General features: G+C 39.2%; 1 protein-coding gene across 12 annotated transcripts in view; it reads left to right on the top strand.

Annotated features, from left to right (window-relative positions):
* The window catches only part of PDE1C (phosphodiesterase 1C), a 482,123-nt gene that overhangs the window by 375,582 nt on the left and 87,978 nt on the right, over window positions 1-18,563 (top strand). For all 12 annotated transcript variants that reach the window (XR_012074369.1, XM_072964716.1, XM_072964717.1 and 9 more), the window contains 4 exons: window positions 784-850; window positions 5,920-6,036; window positions 7,959-8,099; window positions 16,028-16,128. Coding sequence is in view for 11 of the 12 variants with exons in the window: in XM_072964716.1 (XP_072820817.1) it covers window positions 784-850; window positions 5,920-6,036; window positions 7,959-8,099; window positions 16,028-16,128 (426 nt within the window). In the remaining variant the exon portion in view is untranslated. The remainder of the gene's footprint in view (window positions 1-783; window positions 851-5,919; window positions 6,037-7,958; window positions 8,100-16,027; window positions 16,129-18,563) is intronic.

An 18,563-nucleotide genomic window follows, 5' to 3' on the forward strand; every position in this document is an offset into this window, starting at 1 on the left:
TTTATTTTCTCTGTAGCATCATTAGGGCAAGCTTTTGCCTTTACTCAGAATTCTTTTCAACTGGAGATTTAGTTTGAGTTCAGTCTCTAATTTTTAAAGAAGGACATTATCTTATTCATCATCCTTTGACGTATTTGGTTGGTGTCTACGTTTGGAACACATCAGGGACGCTCTGAGGATTGACCCACAGAGGAATTCATGAAGGGGTTTGAGTTCCCTGTGACACTTTCCAATTTTGTTAGTCATTTTGCTCTTTGAAATTAAATTGCCCCCCTTCCCCAGAAATCAACTTATTCTTCCTACAATCCTTATTACACAATTACACATTTTAGAAATGCCAGGGCCAGCTCGAAGTTCACCTGGGACATTTTTCTCTCTAGTTTTTGACAGTTCTGAAGAAGAAACTCTTCTAAATGGGTTGCCCATAGGCGTTCTTTATTCACGTTAAAGGACTGCATTACATACTGTCCATGCTATACTATAATTCACTTCCAGCAGAAGAGGAGACCTATTTTAATAATTTTAATTTCCAATTTGGGGCACACAGACATAATTTTTTTGTTTCCAATGGTTTACATGTTTGAGATTGCTTTGATTTCATTTGAATTTAACACTTGGGCCACTTGAGAGACTATGAAAAAGGCTGTAAAAGAAATTTTAGGTTCTTTGGGTCATCAGATGACCAGACTTCTCACTAACTGTCAATACTTGGTATAAGTCTGTGGCTTGCTAGTTCTTCTCTATAAGATATAATATTGCATTTTCCCCTTCTTACTTTTCCAGAATGTATAGACGGACATCAAACATGGTTGGACTGAGCTACCCACCAGCTGTTATTGAAGCATTAAAGGTAATACTAATGAAAAGTTCTTACAGTGTACCTGATACCCTATAAAAAGTACAGTTAAATTTTTTGTTAGAAAATGAGGTTTTCATTTACGGTTCATTTACATTTTTCCCAGTCATTCTTGACTTTTTCTTTCATTATCTTTTTCTTATCTATTCTAACAGTATCACTATTGTTTCAGTCTTTGTATAGTCTTTTTTTTTTTTAATCGAACTCATTGTGGGTTTTGTTTCTTTCTGTTCCCTTGGAGTATTGCAGAAAAATGTGTTACAGCTCAGTGTTACAGCTCAGTTGTGACAGCAACCTGGATCCAGGCGAGAGACCAGGCAGCACTCAGAGAGTTGGAAAACTGAGGTTTATTAAGCCAGCAGGCCCAGAGGAGTTAACACTCCAAGATCTGGACCCCATCTGTATGTTTACACAGGCCTTTATAGGCTGCCAGTTCACACTTTGCAACATGATATGCAAATAAAGTATAACAAAAGTTGACCAACTAGGAACAAGCTTTGTAGAAATAGCCAATCAGGAGGGAGAGAAATAACCAATCAGGAGTGAGGGAAATAACCAGGTGTGAGCTCAGGGAACCAATAGAATTTTAGGAGTAAGCAAGCCTTTTCAGAGGCAAAAAGTGAGATAGAGCCCCCAGGTCAAGGAACCAGATGGTGCTGGCAGGAGAGTAGTGGCCCTGCCTGGGGGTCCCGCCGGTCTTTTTATGGGGCTTCCCGCCTCAGGAGTAGTTTAGTGATCTGTACAGTGATCTGGCATTATGAGACTCAATCTGACTTTAGCCATAGGAGATCAAATTTATTCTGGTTATAAATATTCAATAATAAGAGGATCTTTGGTGATCATAATTCTGCCATTATTTGCTTATATACTCTATGTCCATCTTGTAGATGAAGAAACTAAGACTCAGTGAGACTAAAAAAAAAAAACAAAACCCCACAGAGATAAGAACTAAGGTTTGATACCAGAGTTCCAGGCACATAATAAGCTCTCAGTAACATTTTATTGCAAGATAGTATGTCCCCCAGAGCCCTCATCCTCTTTTATATCCTGTTTTCCCAAGACTCTCAATGAGCCCAGAAGTTCCATGGGAAGACTTACAGATGTTTGAATTTAAAGGGGCTAAATCCTACAGAATTACTCCCAATCCAACAAGCTCTTAGAGTTGTACAGAATATCCCTAAGAGCCCCAAATGGATATATATTCCTGTAGGTGTGTGTTGATTCAGACTCACTGGGCTGAGGGTATCCCAGGTGTGCTGAAGCTGATTTAGCTTCTGGATTTGAAGGAGGGTCTGTGCTAAGGCCCAGGATCACTAAGCTGGTTGACACTGCCTGACGGCTGCACATGGAGTGTATCCTCTTGTTCAGGGATATCCCAGCCTTCTGACTTTGGTTAAAGCTATTGTTGTCCTTCTCTGAAACCTGAAAAGTGTATTCCCTGATGATGTTTTCAGAAGATAATTTAAATTCCCTATTCACAGAATCGGGAATAGAAGTGCTTCCTGATCAATTTAATGTCAAGAAAGAGCCCTTGAGGGCCATTTTGATGATATATTTCAGAGTCTCTTTCTCTTGTCTCCGAGGTACTTACTAACTGAATTTGTGAGACCCTATATTTTCAGATTCTCAGTTCTCCATTTTCTAGCTCTTCTTCAGTTATCTTTAGAACAGGAAGGGTGCTCAAGAAGGAAATGGCAAGAAGACACATGTTTTCTCTCCTCCCTGTTCAACCCTCACTCGAATGCCCAATACATCAGTGTAATTTACAGCAACATTTCCCATTTAATCTGTGAAATCACTTCATGAGATCTGATGTTTCATAACACCCACTATGAAATTGCATTGATTTTCATAACTGAACCTGAAACATTCAGTGAAAGTCTTAGGAACGTTAAAAGCGTCTTTTATCTTTAATTTCTTCCTTTATCATGAATATAAATACAGGTGGTTATACCGGTACTAAGAAATTTATGAAAATATTTCTTTCAAATTGGAGCATCTTTTCTATGCAAAATAACTGCAGAAATATGGAACAACCTGTGGTGTGCATAAATTGTTATTTTATGCTTAGGGAAAAGTAATTCTCAGAGGCACACATGTTGTCTTTCCAAGGGGGAAGTTACCTTGATGATTCAGACCAAGAATAAGTATTAACTCTGAATTGCTACCGTTCTCCACACTATTGCTGATATGAGCAAAGGAGGGGGGAGCTGTTGTTTCTCTAGGCTGTGTGCCCTGTTTACTGAAGAAGTTCAAGACCTTTTTACAATGTAATATTTTTCTGCCTCCCTAGACTCTGGTTTTATTTGCAGTGGATTGGAAGTGAATTAGAAATTGGAGAGATGACACAGATTCTTTTTTTTTTAACCTAATGCCTGTTAGAAAAAGGTTATTTCCGCTCCACTGCCAGCAATTTATATGAAATCATGATTGTTTTCTTCTATTGCAGAAAATTTCCCCAAAGCCTGAGAGAATACAATTCAATAAAATAATCATCATGCTACTGTCATGTTAACTTTTATGATTAATGTAAGAACATGGCATAAAATAACATTTAAGGAAGAGAAAAATTAACCACCACCAATGTCTAAATTTGAAATATGTTGCATTTTTGTTCTTTTCATTTTTTTTCCATTCAGTAAATACCGGCTTCTGATTTGGAGTGCTGTGTCTCTAATCTTCTAAGGCTGGGTTATTGGAAATGGAGAATTGTGCTGTTCTTTAGAAGGGCGTCTGTTGTGTGACTCAGGAAGAGACACCTTGGACAGACTCCAAGTTCAAATGGGAGGAAATGAGGAGGATCAGGCTTGCTTCATGTTAGACTGCTGGGAAGTCCATACAGTGTCTCTATGGGAATGATCCTTGGGCCAAATTTAGTTTAAAAAAAAAAAGGCAGAATAGTTTAAGGCAGTTAAATTAGGTACTTGTTAAAATGCAGATCCCAGGCCACAAGCCAGGATTCTGCAGAGTCCTCCACCAGAAAATCAACATTTTTTCTGAGCACCCCAGGTGGTTCTAAAGAGCACACAATTTGAGACTCACAGCTATGGCCTCCCCAAAGTGAGGGGCTGGAGAGAACGTCCATCTCACTGTGTGTATTTACTCATCCTTCTCTTTCTCCAAGACCTAATATTCAGAATAAATCTTGACTTTTTTACTATGATAATCTCTTCATTTCTAGTGATGGAGAATCTTTCTCTTTTTTAATTCATTCCGATGAAAAGGATTAAAACTTGTCAGATAGGACAGAGTGTTTTCCTACCTGCTGAGCTGTCAGTGGACTTTTCTTTGGGACTAATGGCTAGACAATGGATGTGATGACAATGTCAATTATAGCTGCCAAAGTGAAGCTTTCGGTCTTGAGTTAATCTTAAGTGGCCCCACTGTCTATGGCCTAGGCCCTATTGGGGTACTTAGGGCATGTGGCCTGGGTCACAGCATGTGTTCATTGAGTTCACAATGTCATCTGTCAGTTATGGTATCACTAGGGAGCGTCAGTGGAGTTTTCCTTGGTTCTGCTACCCAGTGTCATTAGATACTTCTTTTCATCTCTCTGAGGTTGTCATCTGTGAAACTGGGAAAGGTAATACTGATTTCTAGGGTTGTGAGGGTTTACAAATGTGCATCAACACATTGCACTGTGCCTGGCAGAGAAAACATCCTCAATACTTGTAGTTATTTCTTTGGTTATTATAGTGGAGGAGAAATTATTGAAGGCTGAGGTGTGAATTGAATTCACTAAGTGTGAATTGAAATAATCTATTTGAAACCCTTTTGGAAAGCGTTGGCTTTCTCTGTATTCAGTTTGGTTTTCCTGCGGCCTGGCATCCATGGGAGAGGCCCTTGATTGTCCTGGGTGATCTTGATGGTTGGGATATTTGGAGAGGGACAGGATTTGGATGGATAGGTGATGTCGGAATGCAGTGAGGGCTGAGGGGCAGTCACTCGGGCCAGCAGTTCTTGAGAATCAAGGTCTCCTCCAGGGGACCGTCTGACACCTAGCTTGGACTCATTGTGGTCTCTCTCACATGGGTCCTTATTATCATGCTCAGGTCAGTACCCTTTCTTTAACTGCTCAGAGTGAGACTCTTAACATGCTGAGAAACCAAATGACTGTTGCTTTAATTATTACTTAAACACACCTTTGTTTATAATGCCCACAAATAGCTAGTAATAAATCAAAGACACATCAGACAATGTTTACATATATTTTGGAGTAGATATTTATAGACAAATAAGGCTTTGAAGTTCAAGAACAGTATGTAAGGAGAGTGTCCAGCTTAGCTCTTAGTTTTACTTTTTTCAGTAAAGTGACTTACAGATTTGAGGACTCAGTCCCCAGATCAGTGACTAAAGAAGGGGTAGCATTTTTCTGTCTTGCGAAATGAAGGCTTGCCCTGTGGTTTCAGCTCAGCAGTTTGGATCATTGAAATGACACATTATTTTGTAGTCTGTATCGTGTTTCTGAACACTTTTAAGTGGGTTAACATTCTCAATGGTAGACTAAGAGGAAGTAAGTAGATAGTATCAAGGGACTGGGAGGAAATTTAGAGAACACCCTATGTTGTTGTGAAGTCCACTAAAATTTTGGAATTCAGCAGATGTCATGGAGAGTTAATGGAAAGAACCTGAATTTAGGCGTCAGTGGAACACGTGTTTGTGTTTTGGCCCCACGTTTGTCCCTAACGCTTACTCTCCATGGGTCTCAGTGAAATTAGGAACGTCTGAGTTTTCTCGTTTGTGAGATGTGACTGATAATGCCTACCACTAAGAGTTGTCTTCAGGATAAATTGTATATTTATTACTGATCATAGTGCCTAGTGTATGGTAGACACCTCATAAGTTATAGCTATTGTTATTACTAATAAGACTATTTAATATTTCATCAGTAAACGCCATATAGGACTGCCAGATTGGAAAAAGTCTGAGAGTGGAAAGGGTATTAGAGTCTCAGGTGTGAAATCGCAGGTGAGGGCTGCAGGTTCAACTGCAAAGTAGGGAAATTTGTGGCTGTGTAAGTGGCTGCTGACTAATGCTTTCTTTCTCTCCACCCTGCCCTGTAGGATGTGGACAAGTGGTCCTTTGATGTCTTTTCCCTCAATGAAGCCAGCGGAGATCATGCACTGAAATTCATTTTCTATGAATTACTGACACGCTATGATCTGATCAGCCGTTTCAAGGTCAGTGTCTAATCAAAAATAAAAAAGAACTGCACACATTTGTCCATCCTTGCATGACTTTTGGGCTAAGACCAAAGGAATCCTTTTAATATAGACTGAAAATTGCTCTGGATGACGTGGGAAGCATCATCTGGACAGCCGCTGCCACGAACTCCTCTGTGTTGAGACTTTTCATTATTCCCTTGCCTGGTGGGCTCATCAGCAGGGGAGAGAGAGGCTGGAGCTGCCCATTTAGATGCCAGTCTTCCTAGAAGTACAGCTGGCAGCCTGAGATCTCATTTCAGCCGGACTTTGTGTGCTCATGACCACCACCAGAGAGGGGACAGTAATGGAGACACAGCACACATCTGTCGTCTCCACAGACTTCTCTTTCGGACACTTGGCTCAAATTCAGATACATACTCTCACTTATCATCTGTGACAAATCATTGGTGTTTCCCGGTCATTCATGCTTCAAATTAATTCTTCAGCTTTAAGTACAGAGCGTGAATGGTTTCCAGTGTTCCCCCTCCTCAGTCTTCTAGTTGCACAGACTGTGAAGGTGGGGCAGGTTCTCCAGGGAGCCTGTGCTCTCATCTGCTGGCGTCTGTCCTATCACGTCCTCACACTTCTCTCATCATGTGGGTTAGCCTCCAGAAACGACAGGTCTCTCTCTATATAACATACTGATTTCTCTGGACTGCATGACTCTCTATCACTTTCCTAAGGACTGCACATTTGGGGGTGTATTTCTTGCATAGCCATGAACACTTTATGGCAATGATCCTTAGTTTCTTTTGCATCGGAAACCTGCTTGAAGATCTGGTGGATGCTCCAGATCCTTTTCTCAGAAGAAGGCTCCTGTGCACACATGCACACCTTACCTAGCATTTCAGTGGCTCACAGATCTCCAGGGAACACCCCAGAGAACCCAGCTTCATTGGATCTTCATTTTTACAAATGATAAAGAATTAATCTCTCACTTCTAAAAGGCTGTATTTAAATTTTTAAATCCACAAATAGTAAATATGGAAGAATGTGTCCGAAGAAGAAGATGATACTCTCACAAAGCACGAGAGAAGCGTTTTCCTAATTTTTTTTTTTATGAATGTGATTTTTAGTCTCCTGGAACACACACTTTCCTTTTCCCCTAGTCTTGTACTCGATAATTTACCTTAAACCAAGGAATTGATCTAGAAAATGAGTACAACGAGTGTTTTTCAAGTCTCCTTATTTTGTACATGCATTTTGCAGTTGTTCACTTGGTCGCATAGAAGAAGAAGGCATGTGTATTATACATATTTGAGGCAGAAAGCAGCTAGGCTAATTGGAAACATTTTTCCAAATTGCAAAGCGCCAACAATAAATTGCCAAGTAATAAGCACAAGATCACAGCTTGTTTCTGTCATAGAACAGACTATCACTTGTTTTTTTTGCTTTGTTTTCTTTCTCACCTGTCCAGTGTACACAATCTCTCCTCCTAAAGGGTGCAGTTTTCAGAAGGCAGCAGCTTGTGTTTGCTGTGCAATCATTTCATAACTTAAGATCTTTGTGTATTTTATGTTTTCCCGCAAGTAAATGAGATGCTGCATAGTATGTGTTCATTTATTTCTCAAGAAATAAAGACCTTTGCCTGAGAAATAAATGAACACCTACCCTTTTGCCCTTAATTTTTTTGAGTTGATCCTGTGTCATTACCCTGGGCCTCTGAACCGAAGAACAAAGAACAATTTGCAGGGTGGAGCAGGGACTTCCTGTTAGATTTTCAAATTATCCAATAACCTGTTCAGTGATTTATTTTTTTAACTAACTTTGGAAAGTTCTAATTTCCTCACGCAATATGTTGCACCTTCAGAAAGAGACAGCTAGAATGCCTTAGATGTTTGCGTCCTTACTCAGAGCTGCAGAATCATTAGCTAACTCACCTTGCCACTCTCTTTCAGATTCCCATTTCTGCACTTGTCTCCTTTGTGGAGGCCCTGGAGGTGGGATACAGCAAGCACAAAAATCCTTATCACAACTTAATGCATGCTGCCGACGTCACACAGACTGTGCATTACCTCCTTTATAAGACGGGAGTAGCAGTAAGTACAGATAGGAACTCAGATGACACAAAAGATGTGATGACGATTTTTTTTTTTAAATTGGAGACTATTTCTGTTCTGATGAGGTTGAGCCCACAAGAAGTGCAACAAGTTGTGGAAAATCTTGGGGTCATTTATTACCATTGAATGTTTTTCCATCCTGGACTTGATGAAAGAACTATCTGGTAGTGACTTGCAGCCTTACTAGGCTATGGCCAAATTAAGTATAATTTCTGTAACCAAAAATGTATTTCCAGCTATGGACAATGATACTATTAGTCTCTTGTTATGGTCAATCACAGTGATATCCATACTTAGCAACTATGTTGTATATAATTAGCTTTTGGTTTAAACCAGTAGATCCTTTTCACAAGGGCTGTGGTTATTCTTATCCTATTTATGTGTGTTTGATTTTTTTGGACCTAAGAGTCAATTGTTACCTCCAGCCATTTGGAATTTCTTGCTTATTTTGCTCCAGCATTTAGCTCTTCAGATGTATTTGAATCTCTGTTCTGTAATTCATTGTATTAACAAACCCATTCAACTTGGTAATCTATGCCTTTGCCCTCTTTGCCCTGATGTAAGCCATCCATTTTAAAGATATAGCTGTTACTTACAAACAGCTAGGTCTCTATGGCTTTTCACTCAGAAATCTTCTTCAGAATTGACGTCAAGATAGACGTTCTTTGGCTGTGGTTATTAATTAGCCCATAAACCCAATACACATTTGTTATCTTTTCTAAGGGCATGTCAGAAGGCTTGGTCTAATATCTCACTGAATTAAATTCGGAATACAGTGGGAGGAGTATGGGCTCTGGAGCTAGATGTAGTTGGATATAAATCTTCGCTTAATTACTTATTAGATTTTGTGACCTATGATACATTGCTTGAATCTCTGAGCCCGTATTTCCGCATTTCTAAAATGGTGGAAGGTATTCTGTCTTGTAGAAGTATAGTGAGGGTTAGGAAGCACAGGTAGGAAGTAGAAATAAAGTATCAAAAATATGAAGTGTGCTGTCTGCTTCATAACAGAAGCTCAACAGTTAAGAATTATTGTTATTAAAACTTCATGAGATTTTCCATAAACCTCTCTCATTGGTTTTCATTTCTCCTTTATTGTAAAGCTGATTTCTTAAAAATACTATTTAAAGAGCTGGTTTTAAATGCTACAAAGGAAACCTAATGTCATAGAGGATTTCTGCCAGAAATTTAAGGCAAATGTTATAGTTAATGGTGGTTCCATAAAAGCATGGAGCAAAACAGGGATGCCCACATTTATATTGCGAGTGAGCATTTTTCTGAGGTCTCAGTCAATGCAGTATGGTATCTACAAAAGTTGAAGAAGCATCTTGTGAAAATAATTTCATCATCTCCTCCAAAAAACAAGCAAGCAAAAAAACCAACTATAAATTATTAGATCAAATAAAAGACCTCAATAATATATGGATAAAATAGTCATCCTGTACAGTGGAAATTAATAAGTATAATAGAAAAACATACTTTCCCAACAGTTTTTAAAAATCTATAAATTACCCACGAAGAACTTCAAAATTAATGAAAAGGAAACTGTGAAACTAAATGAAAGGGTACAAAAATAATGTTTAAATAAGTGAAGAAATGAACCATGTTTTTAATAGAGAGCCTCGGTATTAAACAGATGTCAGTTTTCCTCAAATTAATCTATAAATTCAAAGCAATACCAATAAAAATACCAGTGGGATTTAACATGAAACATGATAAGCTGAGTCTGAAATTTATGTAAATTAGATATTTAACAAACCTTAGGAAAAAAAGTTTTGAAAAAGACAATGTATGTGGTGGGCTAGTTCTTACTATACTAGATACTAAAATACCTGCTGGAGCTACAGTAATAAAAAACAGTGTGGTATTTGTACAAAAATAGAAAAATATATAAATGGAATGGATTAGAGTTTGAAAAACTGAACCCAGAGTTTTATTGAGCCCTAATTATGTGCCAGGTACTTTTTATAGAATGAGAATACATTAGTGTTCTTACAGAACTTACACTCTAGTGGGTGATTACAGATAGACGACCAATGAAAAAGTAAACAAGGAAGTATCACTAGTGTTCTGCAGAGAATTAAAATAGGGCGCCCACATAGGGAAAACTGGGAGTTTTATTAGATAATCAGGAAAGGCATCTCTCCGGAGGTAAGATTTAATTCGAGACAGTCCAGCTTAGGCCTGGGTAGTGAGTTCCAGGGTGATTCTAAGTGCAGTGTGAGGCCACTGAAGGGTTTTAGACAGGGCAGTGAGGTGATCTGATAAAGATTTGACAAGGATTACTGTGGAGAATGGCTCTCGAGGCAGCTGGTTAGAAGAGTAGTGCAGAGTCTCCTGGAGGGATAATGGTAGCTTGGATGAGGAAGGACATTGCTGGGACATAGGGACAAAAAATTCTGTTTCTGAGGTTGAGTTAAAGGAATTGAATGGTGAATAGGGTTTGAGATATTAAGGAGAGGAATTGAGAGTATATCTTAGATTTCTGGTTTGATAAACAAGGTTGATGACAGTCTGATAGCAAAGCAGGCTTTGGGGGAAGGAAAGGTCAAGAGGTTTCTGATTTAGACGTGTTGAGTTTAAGATCTTTATTAGATATCAGTGTGGTGATGTCAAGCAGGAAGAAAACTAAAGGAGTCTAGAGTTCTGGGGAGAGGTCAGGGATGGACACACAGATTAGGCAATCATGAACGTATCAACATTATTTAAGGACATGGAGCCAGACAGGATGATCTAAAGAGAGGGTATGAATGGAGAAGTAGAAGGGGCTCTGAAATGAGTCCTGGAGCAGTCTAAAGTTTAAATGAGGGTGAAGAATTAGATGCAACAACAGTAACTAAAAAAGAGTGGCCAGTAACATTGGGACAAAACTCAAGAGAGTGTGGGGCCTTGGAAGCCGAGGAAAGAAAGTGCCCCAAAAGAGAATTGTGACTTGTGCAGGACATGCCGAAAGGTCGAGTAGAATGAAGACAGAGAAGTGACCACTGCCTTTGGCAACATGGAAGTCATTGGTGCCCTTGTCATGAGCAGTCCCAGTGGTTTGGTGGGGATGGAACATAGACCAGAGTATAATGAAGACAGAGTTGCAAGTGAGAAGGTGAGGACTTGTCTATAGAATACAGGAAAGATTACTCAGTTCAAAAAATGTTTTGGGGACAGTTCATTTGGAAAAAACATAATGTTTTTGTTCTACTAAAAATCACTCACCAAATATCAAACAAATGAATTAAAGATGTGAGTGAGTACAAAAATGAAAAATTTGCTCAAACTGGAAGAAAATATAAGAATATGTTTATAGCCTTGAAAAAGGAAATTCTTAAATAAGCACTGAAACACAAAGTTATATAACAAAATATTGATTATTTTGAGTACATTAAAACTCTCTGTAGAATAAAAAACATCACAATAAAGTAAGTACATGAGGAAAATATAGAGAGAGCAAAGATTAAGATCCAGATTATATAAAGAAATCAACTAGAAAATGGCACAAAGTCCATAGAAAAATAGGAGGAAGCTCAGTCACAGAGTTAAGATTGTCCTGTCAGAATGTCTTGGTCATGGGCTGAATTTTGTCCAACCCCCTCCACCACCATCGGATTCTTGTGGTGAAGTCCTAATCGGCAGTGCCTCCGAATGTGACTGTATTTGGAGATGGGGACTTTACAGAGGAAATTCTGGTAAAATAAGGTCGTATGGGTGGACCCTAAGCCAATATGACTTGTGTCCTTATAAGAAGAGTAGATTAGGGCACAGGCATGCAGGTGCTCTGAGGAAAGACCATGTGAGGACACAAGTCTGACTTCTGAGGCCATGTGTTTAAATATTTAGCCATGCTTCTGCTATGCTGGTAGCAAAAAGAAAGAGTCCCTGATACTCTTACACCACAGGATCCTCATGTGTGCTTCAAAGTATTGTGGTGAGGACCAAAATGGATGTGAATATGTACTTTGAATTCATCTATTTGATGTGTATAGTTCTATGTCATATTATTGTATATTATATATAGTTAGTACCTGCTGTGTACAGTGTACTATGGAGACATGAAGGTGAATCATACACAGCCTTTTTAGCCCTCTTGAAAAACTCCCAAGCGTTCATGCTAATGCATGTTATCATTAACATAGATGTTATATCATAGCAGCCAGTGATCGTGATATACTGCATACTGTTTTAAAATGATCTCATTTGCCACTGAATTTTCATTATCAATTCGGGCCATATTCAGAATCATTCTTAAATGTAGAAACTACTTCCTGCCTACTCTCTTGCAAATGCAGCTCAAAACAAACTTCTTTCGATGCAAGCTTTCAAAAACAGTAGGAAGCATTCCGATGAATGGAGAACAAACATATTGTTACTCTAACCTTTCATTACAAACCAAGTGGGGAAAAAACGCTTGAAATCATTTCAGTTTTATAAACTGTAAGACACATGGGGAATCAAAAGATCCCATTGATAAAGTGACGTCTGGGCCTCAACATCAACAGTTTTACTTATTGTAGTCTGTTTATATTACTCATTACTGCTTAACTTAGATGCCTGGAAGATGCTTGAATCTTTTGCTCATGTCTAAGAGAAATTCCTTAAACAGAATTAAACTGAAGACTTGATTGAATAGATATAAACCAGACTCCAAGCTCCAGTCTGCTTCTGAGTTAAAAAGATTCCAAACTCCAAAGTTATCCTTTGGCCCTTTCCTTGCTTTTATCAGGCGAGAAGCCATTAATTTTCCTTTTGCTCATTTTTTTGGAGGCTAGGATCTGTGACTTGTACCTTGTTATACTTTGATAAATCTGGACTAAAATGTATGTGAAACTTAACTTTCTGACTCTTTATGGGTTGTCGTGAAACCTTCTGGGTTCACAATAATGAATTTGGAAAAAGGCAAGGAAATCTGAGCCATATGAAAATGTGAAATCCAGTTTCTCTCAAAATTGCTTCTCCCACTTGCTCTGTTTCTATTAATGATGCCATCTAGCGCTACACACCTTCTTTTTTTTCAGCCACTCAGGCTAGGGATGCCAAGGTCATCTTTAATGCGTTGTTCTCTTTGACAGCAACCTCTTCCCGCCCCTCTGCTTTCAGTTAACCACTAAGCCATAAGGATTCTAACTCTGTATTGTCTGCACATCCTATAGGGACATTCCAGTCCAAAAGTACAGCTCTTACTTCTCTTTTATTTGTGCTCTCTGCTCTCATTTGGCCCTCTCAGTGGCACACTGACCATATTGCTTTTTTGCACGTAAACTTCACTGACTACTGAATTCGCTCTGTGTTCTCACCCTGGCTTTTAATGCCTGTCATCCCAGGGCCCTGCTCAACCCTCACTCCTGCTCGGCGATAGGGAAGCATTTCCTTACTGCTGAGAAATCAGCTTTTGCCCCTGGGACTTGCTCAGTTGTTCATTCTGAAAATGCCCAACAACATTGTTGCTCAGCCCAGTCTTCATTATGGTTTTTTGTTTGCTGTGTGCTCATTTAATCATTTGTTGTTTTTGGTTGATTAGAAGTAGGTTACACTGAAGATAGGATTTTGTCAGTATATTTGGATAAGGAGGGGAGTCACACTGATATTTGTAATGTGAGAACTGTGGTTATGTAGTTACGCAGACATCTTCTGCTGGCTGGGCTGAAGCTCTGTGGTTCAGATTTGTTTAGGTGGTACGCTCGCTGTCTTCCATTCATAATCTTTTTTTAAAATGTTAAATTAACTTGGCATGAGCTTGGAGGAAGAGATACATCGATACAACATACTGGATAGAGGGAGTTGGGGCAGATGGGTGGGGACAGGTATTAAGGAAGGAAACAAAGACAGTGCTAAAATGAAAAAAAAATATATGAATGGAAAATATAAAGAAAATTTGTAATATAAAATCATACCTATGTAATTTTATGAAAAATTGAGTAAACATATGAGCAATGACCCAAAGGAAAAGTGGCTTAAAGATTATAAGTGAGATCTCTGGGGTCAGAGTGTGTGGCTTGTCACTAGACTAGCTGTGAGACTTTGGGTACCACACTGAACCTCTCCCAGCTTCAGTTTTCTCATCTATACAATGGGGATGACAGCAGTACCTCCCTTTATGCAGTTGTGTGTGTTGCATGAGTTTCTTTATGTAAGTAGACTGACACAAAGTGAGTCCCTATTAGGTGGTAACCCTGTTGATGATGTCCTTTGCTGCTTTCAGGATAGATTTTAGTTTTCTTGCAATTTGCACTTATTTATTCATCTCTTGTTCATTTAATTTTGTTGACTTTTTCAGCTTATGTTGTTTTCTCCTCGTGTCTTTCTATTCCTGGTACTTCAATTTGATTTTTGAAATGTATTATCAAGGATGCTGAATGTTTCCTGACATTTCATGCGAGATTTCTGCTAGAAATCATTTTTAAAAGTGTAGTTTTTTTCCTGAGTTATTTCCGTGCTCATTCTTTCCCTGACTATGGAGTCTTTTTTCCATAGGTTGTATATAGTTAATTTTTCCCTTAGCCATCCTCAGAAGAGGCAATAATTTCAAGAAGTCTCTTAGATGAAACTTAGATGACCAAGATTAGTAGTTAGTTGAAAAAAAAAAGTTAAAGTGAGAATTATTAAAAATTGATTTGTTCATTTTTAAATCATTTTGTTAAATTAAATCAAATAAATATATTCTGTTCATTAATCTTTAATTCAGACTTGAGGCTCCTTTCTGAATTCTGCTAATTTAGGTACTCATATTTGTCTTACATTAACCCTACCCCTGTCTAAGACTTCTGGTTTCATTTCTTTAAAAGGAAATGGGAACCTAAAATACTTATGAAGAAAACTTGAGTGCAGAATTAACCTGAAGGTTTAGGATTGTTTTCTACTCTTTTGTTGTCACGTCTATGTTGACAGCAGTTCTTTTAATGACTATGCAAAGCATTGAACTTAGGTTCTATGGACATAACTCCATTTTTGTGTTTATATTTTATTGGTTTATGCCATATTTAGTAATATGATTATAATAATATGTGCAATTTGTCAAAACTGGGTTTGGAATAAACCACACTGAACCTGGTAATCACCAAGTCAAGTAGTACAGAAGTAAGCAGAGGGTACCAAAGGGTGAGCTAACAGTCATGGATGTTCCATCATGTGGGCATTGGGCAGCGTGGTTTACAGAAGGGAGGGGAGGCATCAGTGAATACATAGAGTCCCTGAAATGAAAGTTAGTTAAGGGAGCTTCAAACAGCAGTGGTTCTCAAACTCCAGTGTGTGTCAGAATTATCTGGATGGCTTGGTGAAACAGATCGGTGGGCGGCAACCCCAAGTTTTGGATCCAGTGAGACTAGGGTGGGGTTTGCATTTCTAATAAGCTTCCAGGTGATGCTGACTCTGCTGGTCCAGGGAACACACTTTGAGAACCTCTGAACCGCAGCCAGTTTTGGAGGCGTGGATGGAGATAGGTCTCTTCAAACATCAGCAAGCACAAGGCAGAAGGCCAGGTGTCATCCTTCCATCTGTCTCTACCTACCCACCTTCCACTGGGTAGACATTAGGTTTTCTGTTACCCTTAGTTCTCGGTATTGTGTTGAAATTAAAGTTTTTTTCCTGTGTCTACTTAGGAACTTTATTTGAAATTTGGCAGAGGATGTAATGAAGACTGTTAAAATCTTCATGTTTGTTGTTTTCTGCTTCTTTGAAAAAAAAATAATAAAACTACTAGTTAGCTCTTTCAACCATGCTGGGCATGCTGTTTTCAAATCACACATCCTCCAGTCTCCTTACAGAAGAAAAAAATTTTTTCTGTCTGTCAGAAAACGTGTGTTTGGCAATAGCTCTCCAGCTGCAGGGTGGAAAGGCAGCAGCGTGGGTGTGTTGTCAGCAAGCTGAAGACTTTATCTGAGAAAGAGACAGATGATCTGATTGCGCTGTAATCTCCCTTTCAGAACTGGCTGACGGAGCTGGAGATCTTTGCTATAATCTTCTCAGCTGCCATCCACGACTATGAGCACACCGGAACCACCAACAATTTCCACATTCAGACCCGGTGAGGATGCTGAAATGCTTGGAGAAGAGGCAAGAGGGGTTAGAAGTCAGAAAGGTGCAGTCACCTTGCTTTTGCATGGTGGCTCTACTTTGAGTTTCTGAAAAAAAATGGACTTATAAACGTGAGATCAGCCTGGACAGCTTCAGTCAAAGCTGAGAGTTAAAGATACCATTTGCTCCTAATTCTCATATGGTATTCATGTCAAACATAGATATTTTGTCTTCTCTATTCTAATGCTAGCTATTTAAGTATGTATGTACTATGCCTACTCTACCTATTTCTAATAGGAGGGGGGACAGTTTACATAAAGATACCACGTAGACTACATCAGTGAGGACGGGCGAGGGTTGGAGTGATTTTGTTGATGTTAACAATAGCAGAGCCATGTTCCCCCTGACCTCTGAGGTTCTGGTGACTCTCTTCTCATCCTCCCTGATTTCAGTGCGTGTGTCACTCCCTGGCACAGGGCCCGGGGAGCTAGGTTGTCTCGTGTAGGCCACCTTGCATCCTCTGTGAGGAGCTTCACAGGTAGATGCAGACTCCGTGGGGCATGTTAAATACGAGTCCAAGTGCCTCCCTCCAAACCTCTTGACTGTGACAGACATCACTAATCAATTTTTTTCTTACCAAGCTGTAGATTTGTCCTTAATATTCCTCTTAGCACAGAGTTCCAGGCAAGCAGTACCAGTCAGTTGTCATTTAGGATGAAACCTTATCTGCCTTCTCCTGCCCTAAGAACGTAGCTTCTCTCGAGACAATGATGTGGAGCAGGAGAGACTCTGACAGTGGGATTAATTGGGTCTTGATACAGGAATCAAAAGAAGTGAGAATTTGGAAAAAGGTGGTAAGACAGGGACAAAAAACATAGTGGGGAGGGTTGAGAGTTTAAATAAATACTTGCTGATTTCACTTGAAAAAGCAGGTGCACACTCCAGATAGATTTGTGTTTATTAAGTCATTCTACATGTATTTCATGAAGCCAACACTTAATTATGAGGCACACAAAAGAAGACAATGTCGTCTGATCTCTGTTCAGAAGGGGATTTGAAGAAGAATTAGAAGCAGATGAAAGGACTTAAGCCACGTGCTTCATTTTCTACCTCCTGTCTCCTCACGGAGTCGTCTCAGCTGCTGGGAAGCAGCCTTCTGTAGTTCTGTTGCAAGGTCTTTGTACGTAAGGATTCCACAGAGCATCTCTGTTTAATGGGTATCTGCCGGTGGAACCTTTTCTGTGAGGACAGAGACGGCAGTGACTAGCACTTGCTGGAGAAAGAGAGGTGGGCGGAACAGTTGTACATGGATCTTGGCTGGAGACCAGTGACAAAACCAGTCACAACTCAGGAGGGAAATGGCTTAATTATAGGAGTTGGAAAATAGCTTAATGTCACATAATACACATCAGTTGACGCCTTACTTACTCAACAGATGTAAGATTAGATCTTTCACCTCAGGATTTGCTTGTTTTGTGTTATTTCCCCAGGAGTGGGAAAATTCCAGTGGGTTCAGGTAAGCTTGAGTGGTCTGGAATGAAATTTGAACATTAGCCTTCTTTAACTGAATTTTACCCAAAGCATCTCAGCCTGTGAGATCCCTGTTTAGAAAACTAAATCTGTGACCAGGTTCTTTGTCCTTTGCTGGACAGACTGTTCAGCCCAACACTTTAAAGATATGCTAGGTACATCCCAAATTCGGGCCAATGACAGGTGGAAGTTATCTTCGGGAGAAATGGCTCAACTGTCAGAAGACGTTGCCTTCATCCCAGCCCTGTCACTTAGCCACTGTGGGCTCTGCAGACTCTCGCTTGACGTCTCTGGGACTCAGCTTCCTTGCTGAGAAACAAATAAGCTCCAATTATCTAAAGTTTTGTTAAGTTAAATATATTAAGATAGTATACCACCCTATGTTTGGTGTCATTCAGCTGTGGAATATGTTTTGATAAAATGACTAACAATTGTCATAACCCTTACATATTTTACTGTTAATTTCCCATGTATGGCTTCTACATGGCAAAATTTTAAGGTCAAGCTACTAACAGAGGAACTTGTAAACTGTACCCACCAGGTGGTATATGTTCAGAGAATTACAACTAAAATAAATAGACATATTCTCTCAATGAGTAAAATAAAAAAATCATTCCAGAAAGTACGAGGAATTTTGACATGACCTGCATTTAAAAAAATCATCTTTACCGCTACTATAGGTAACTGAGATCTGATTGTAGAATAGTTCCTAGGGAGTTCTCAAGTTGGATATCACATGTGAAAGAACACCCACAATACTGACATTAAAATATCCTACGTACATCTATCGACAATGTGTAGTGTTGGTGTTAGCTTTTTGCTTGATACAAATGGCACGGGGGCAAAGTTAGTTGGATAAAGTTAAAATAGGACAAAGAGATGATACCTTCTACCATAGGAGAGTTACCTGAAAAA

This window comes from Vicugna pacos, chromosome 7, assembly GCF_048564905.1.
Source record: "Vicugna pacos chromosome 7, VicPac4, whole genome shotgun sequence".
NCBI classification, from domain to species: Eukaryota; Metazoa; Chordata; class Mammalia; order Artiodactyla; family Camelidae; genus Vicugna; species Vicugna pacos.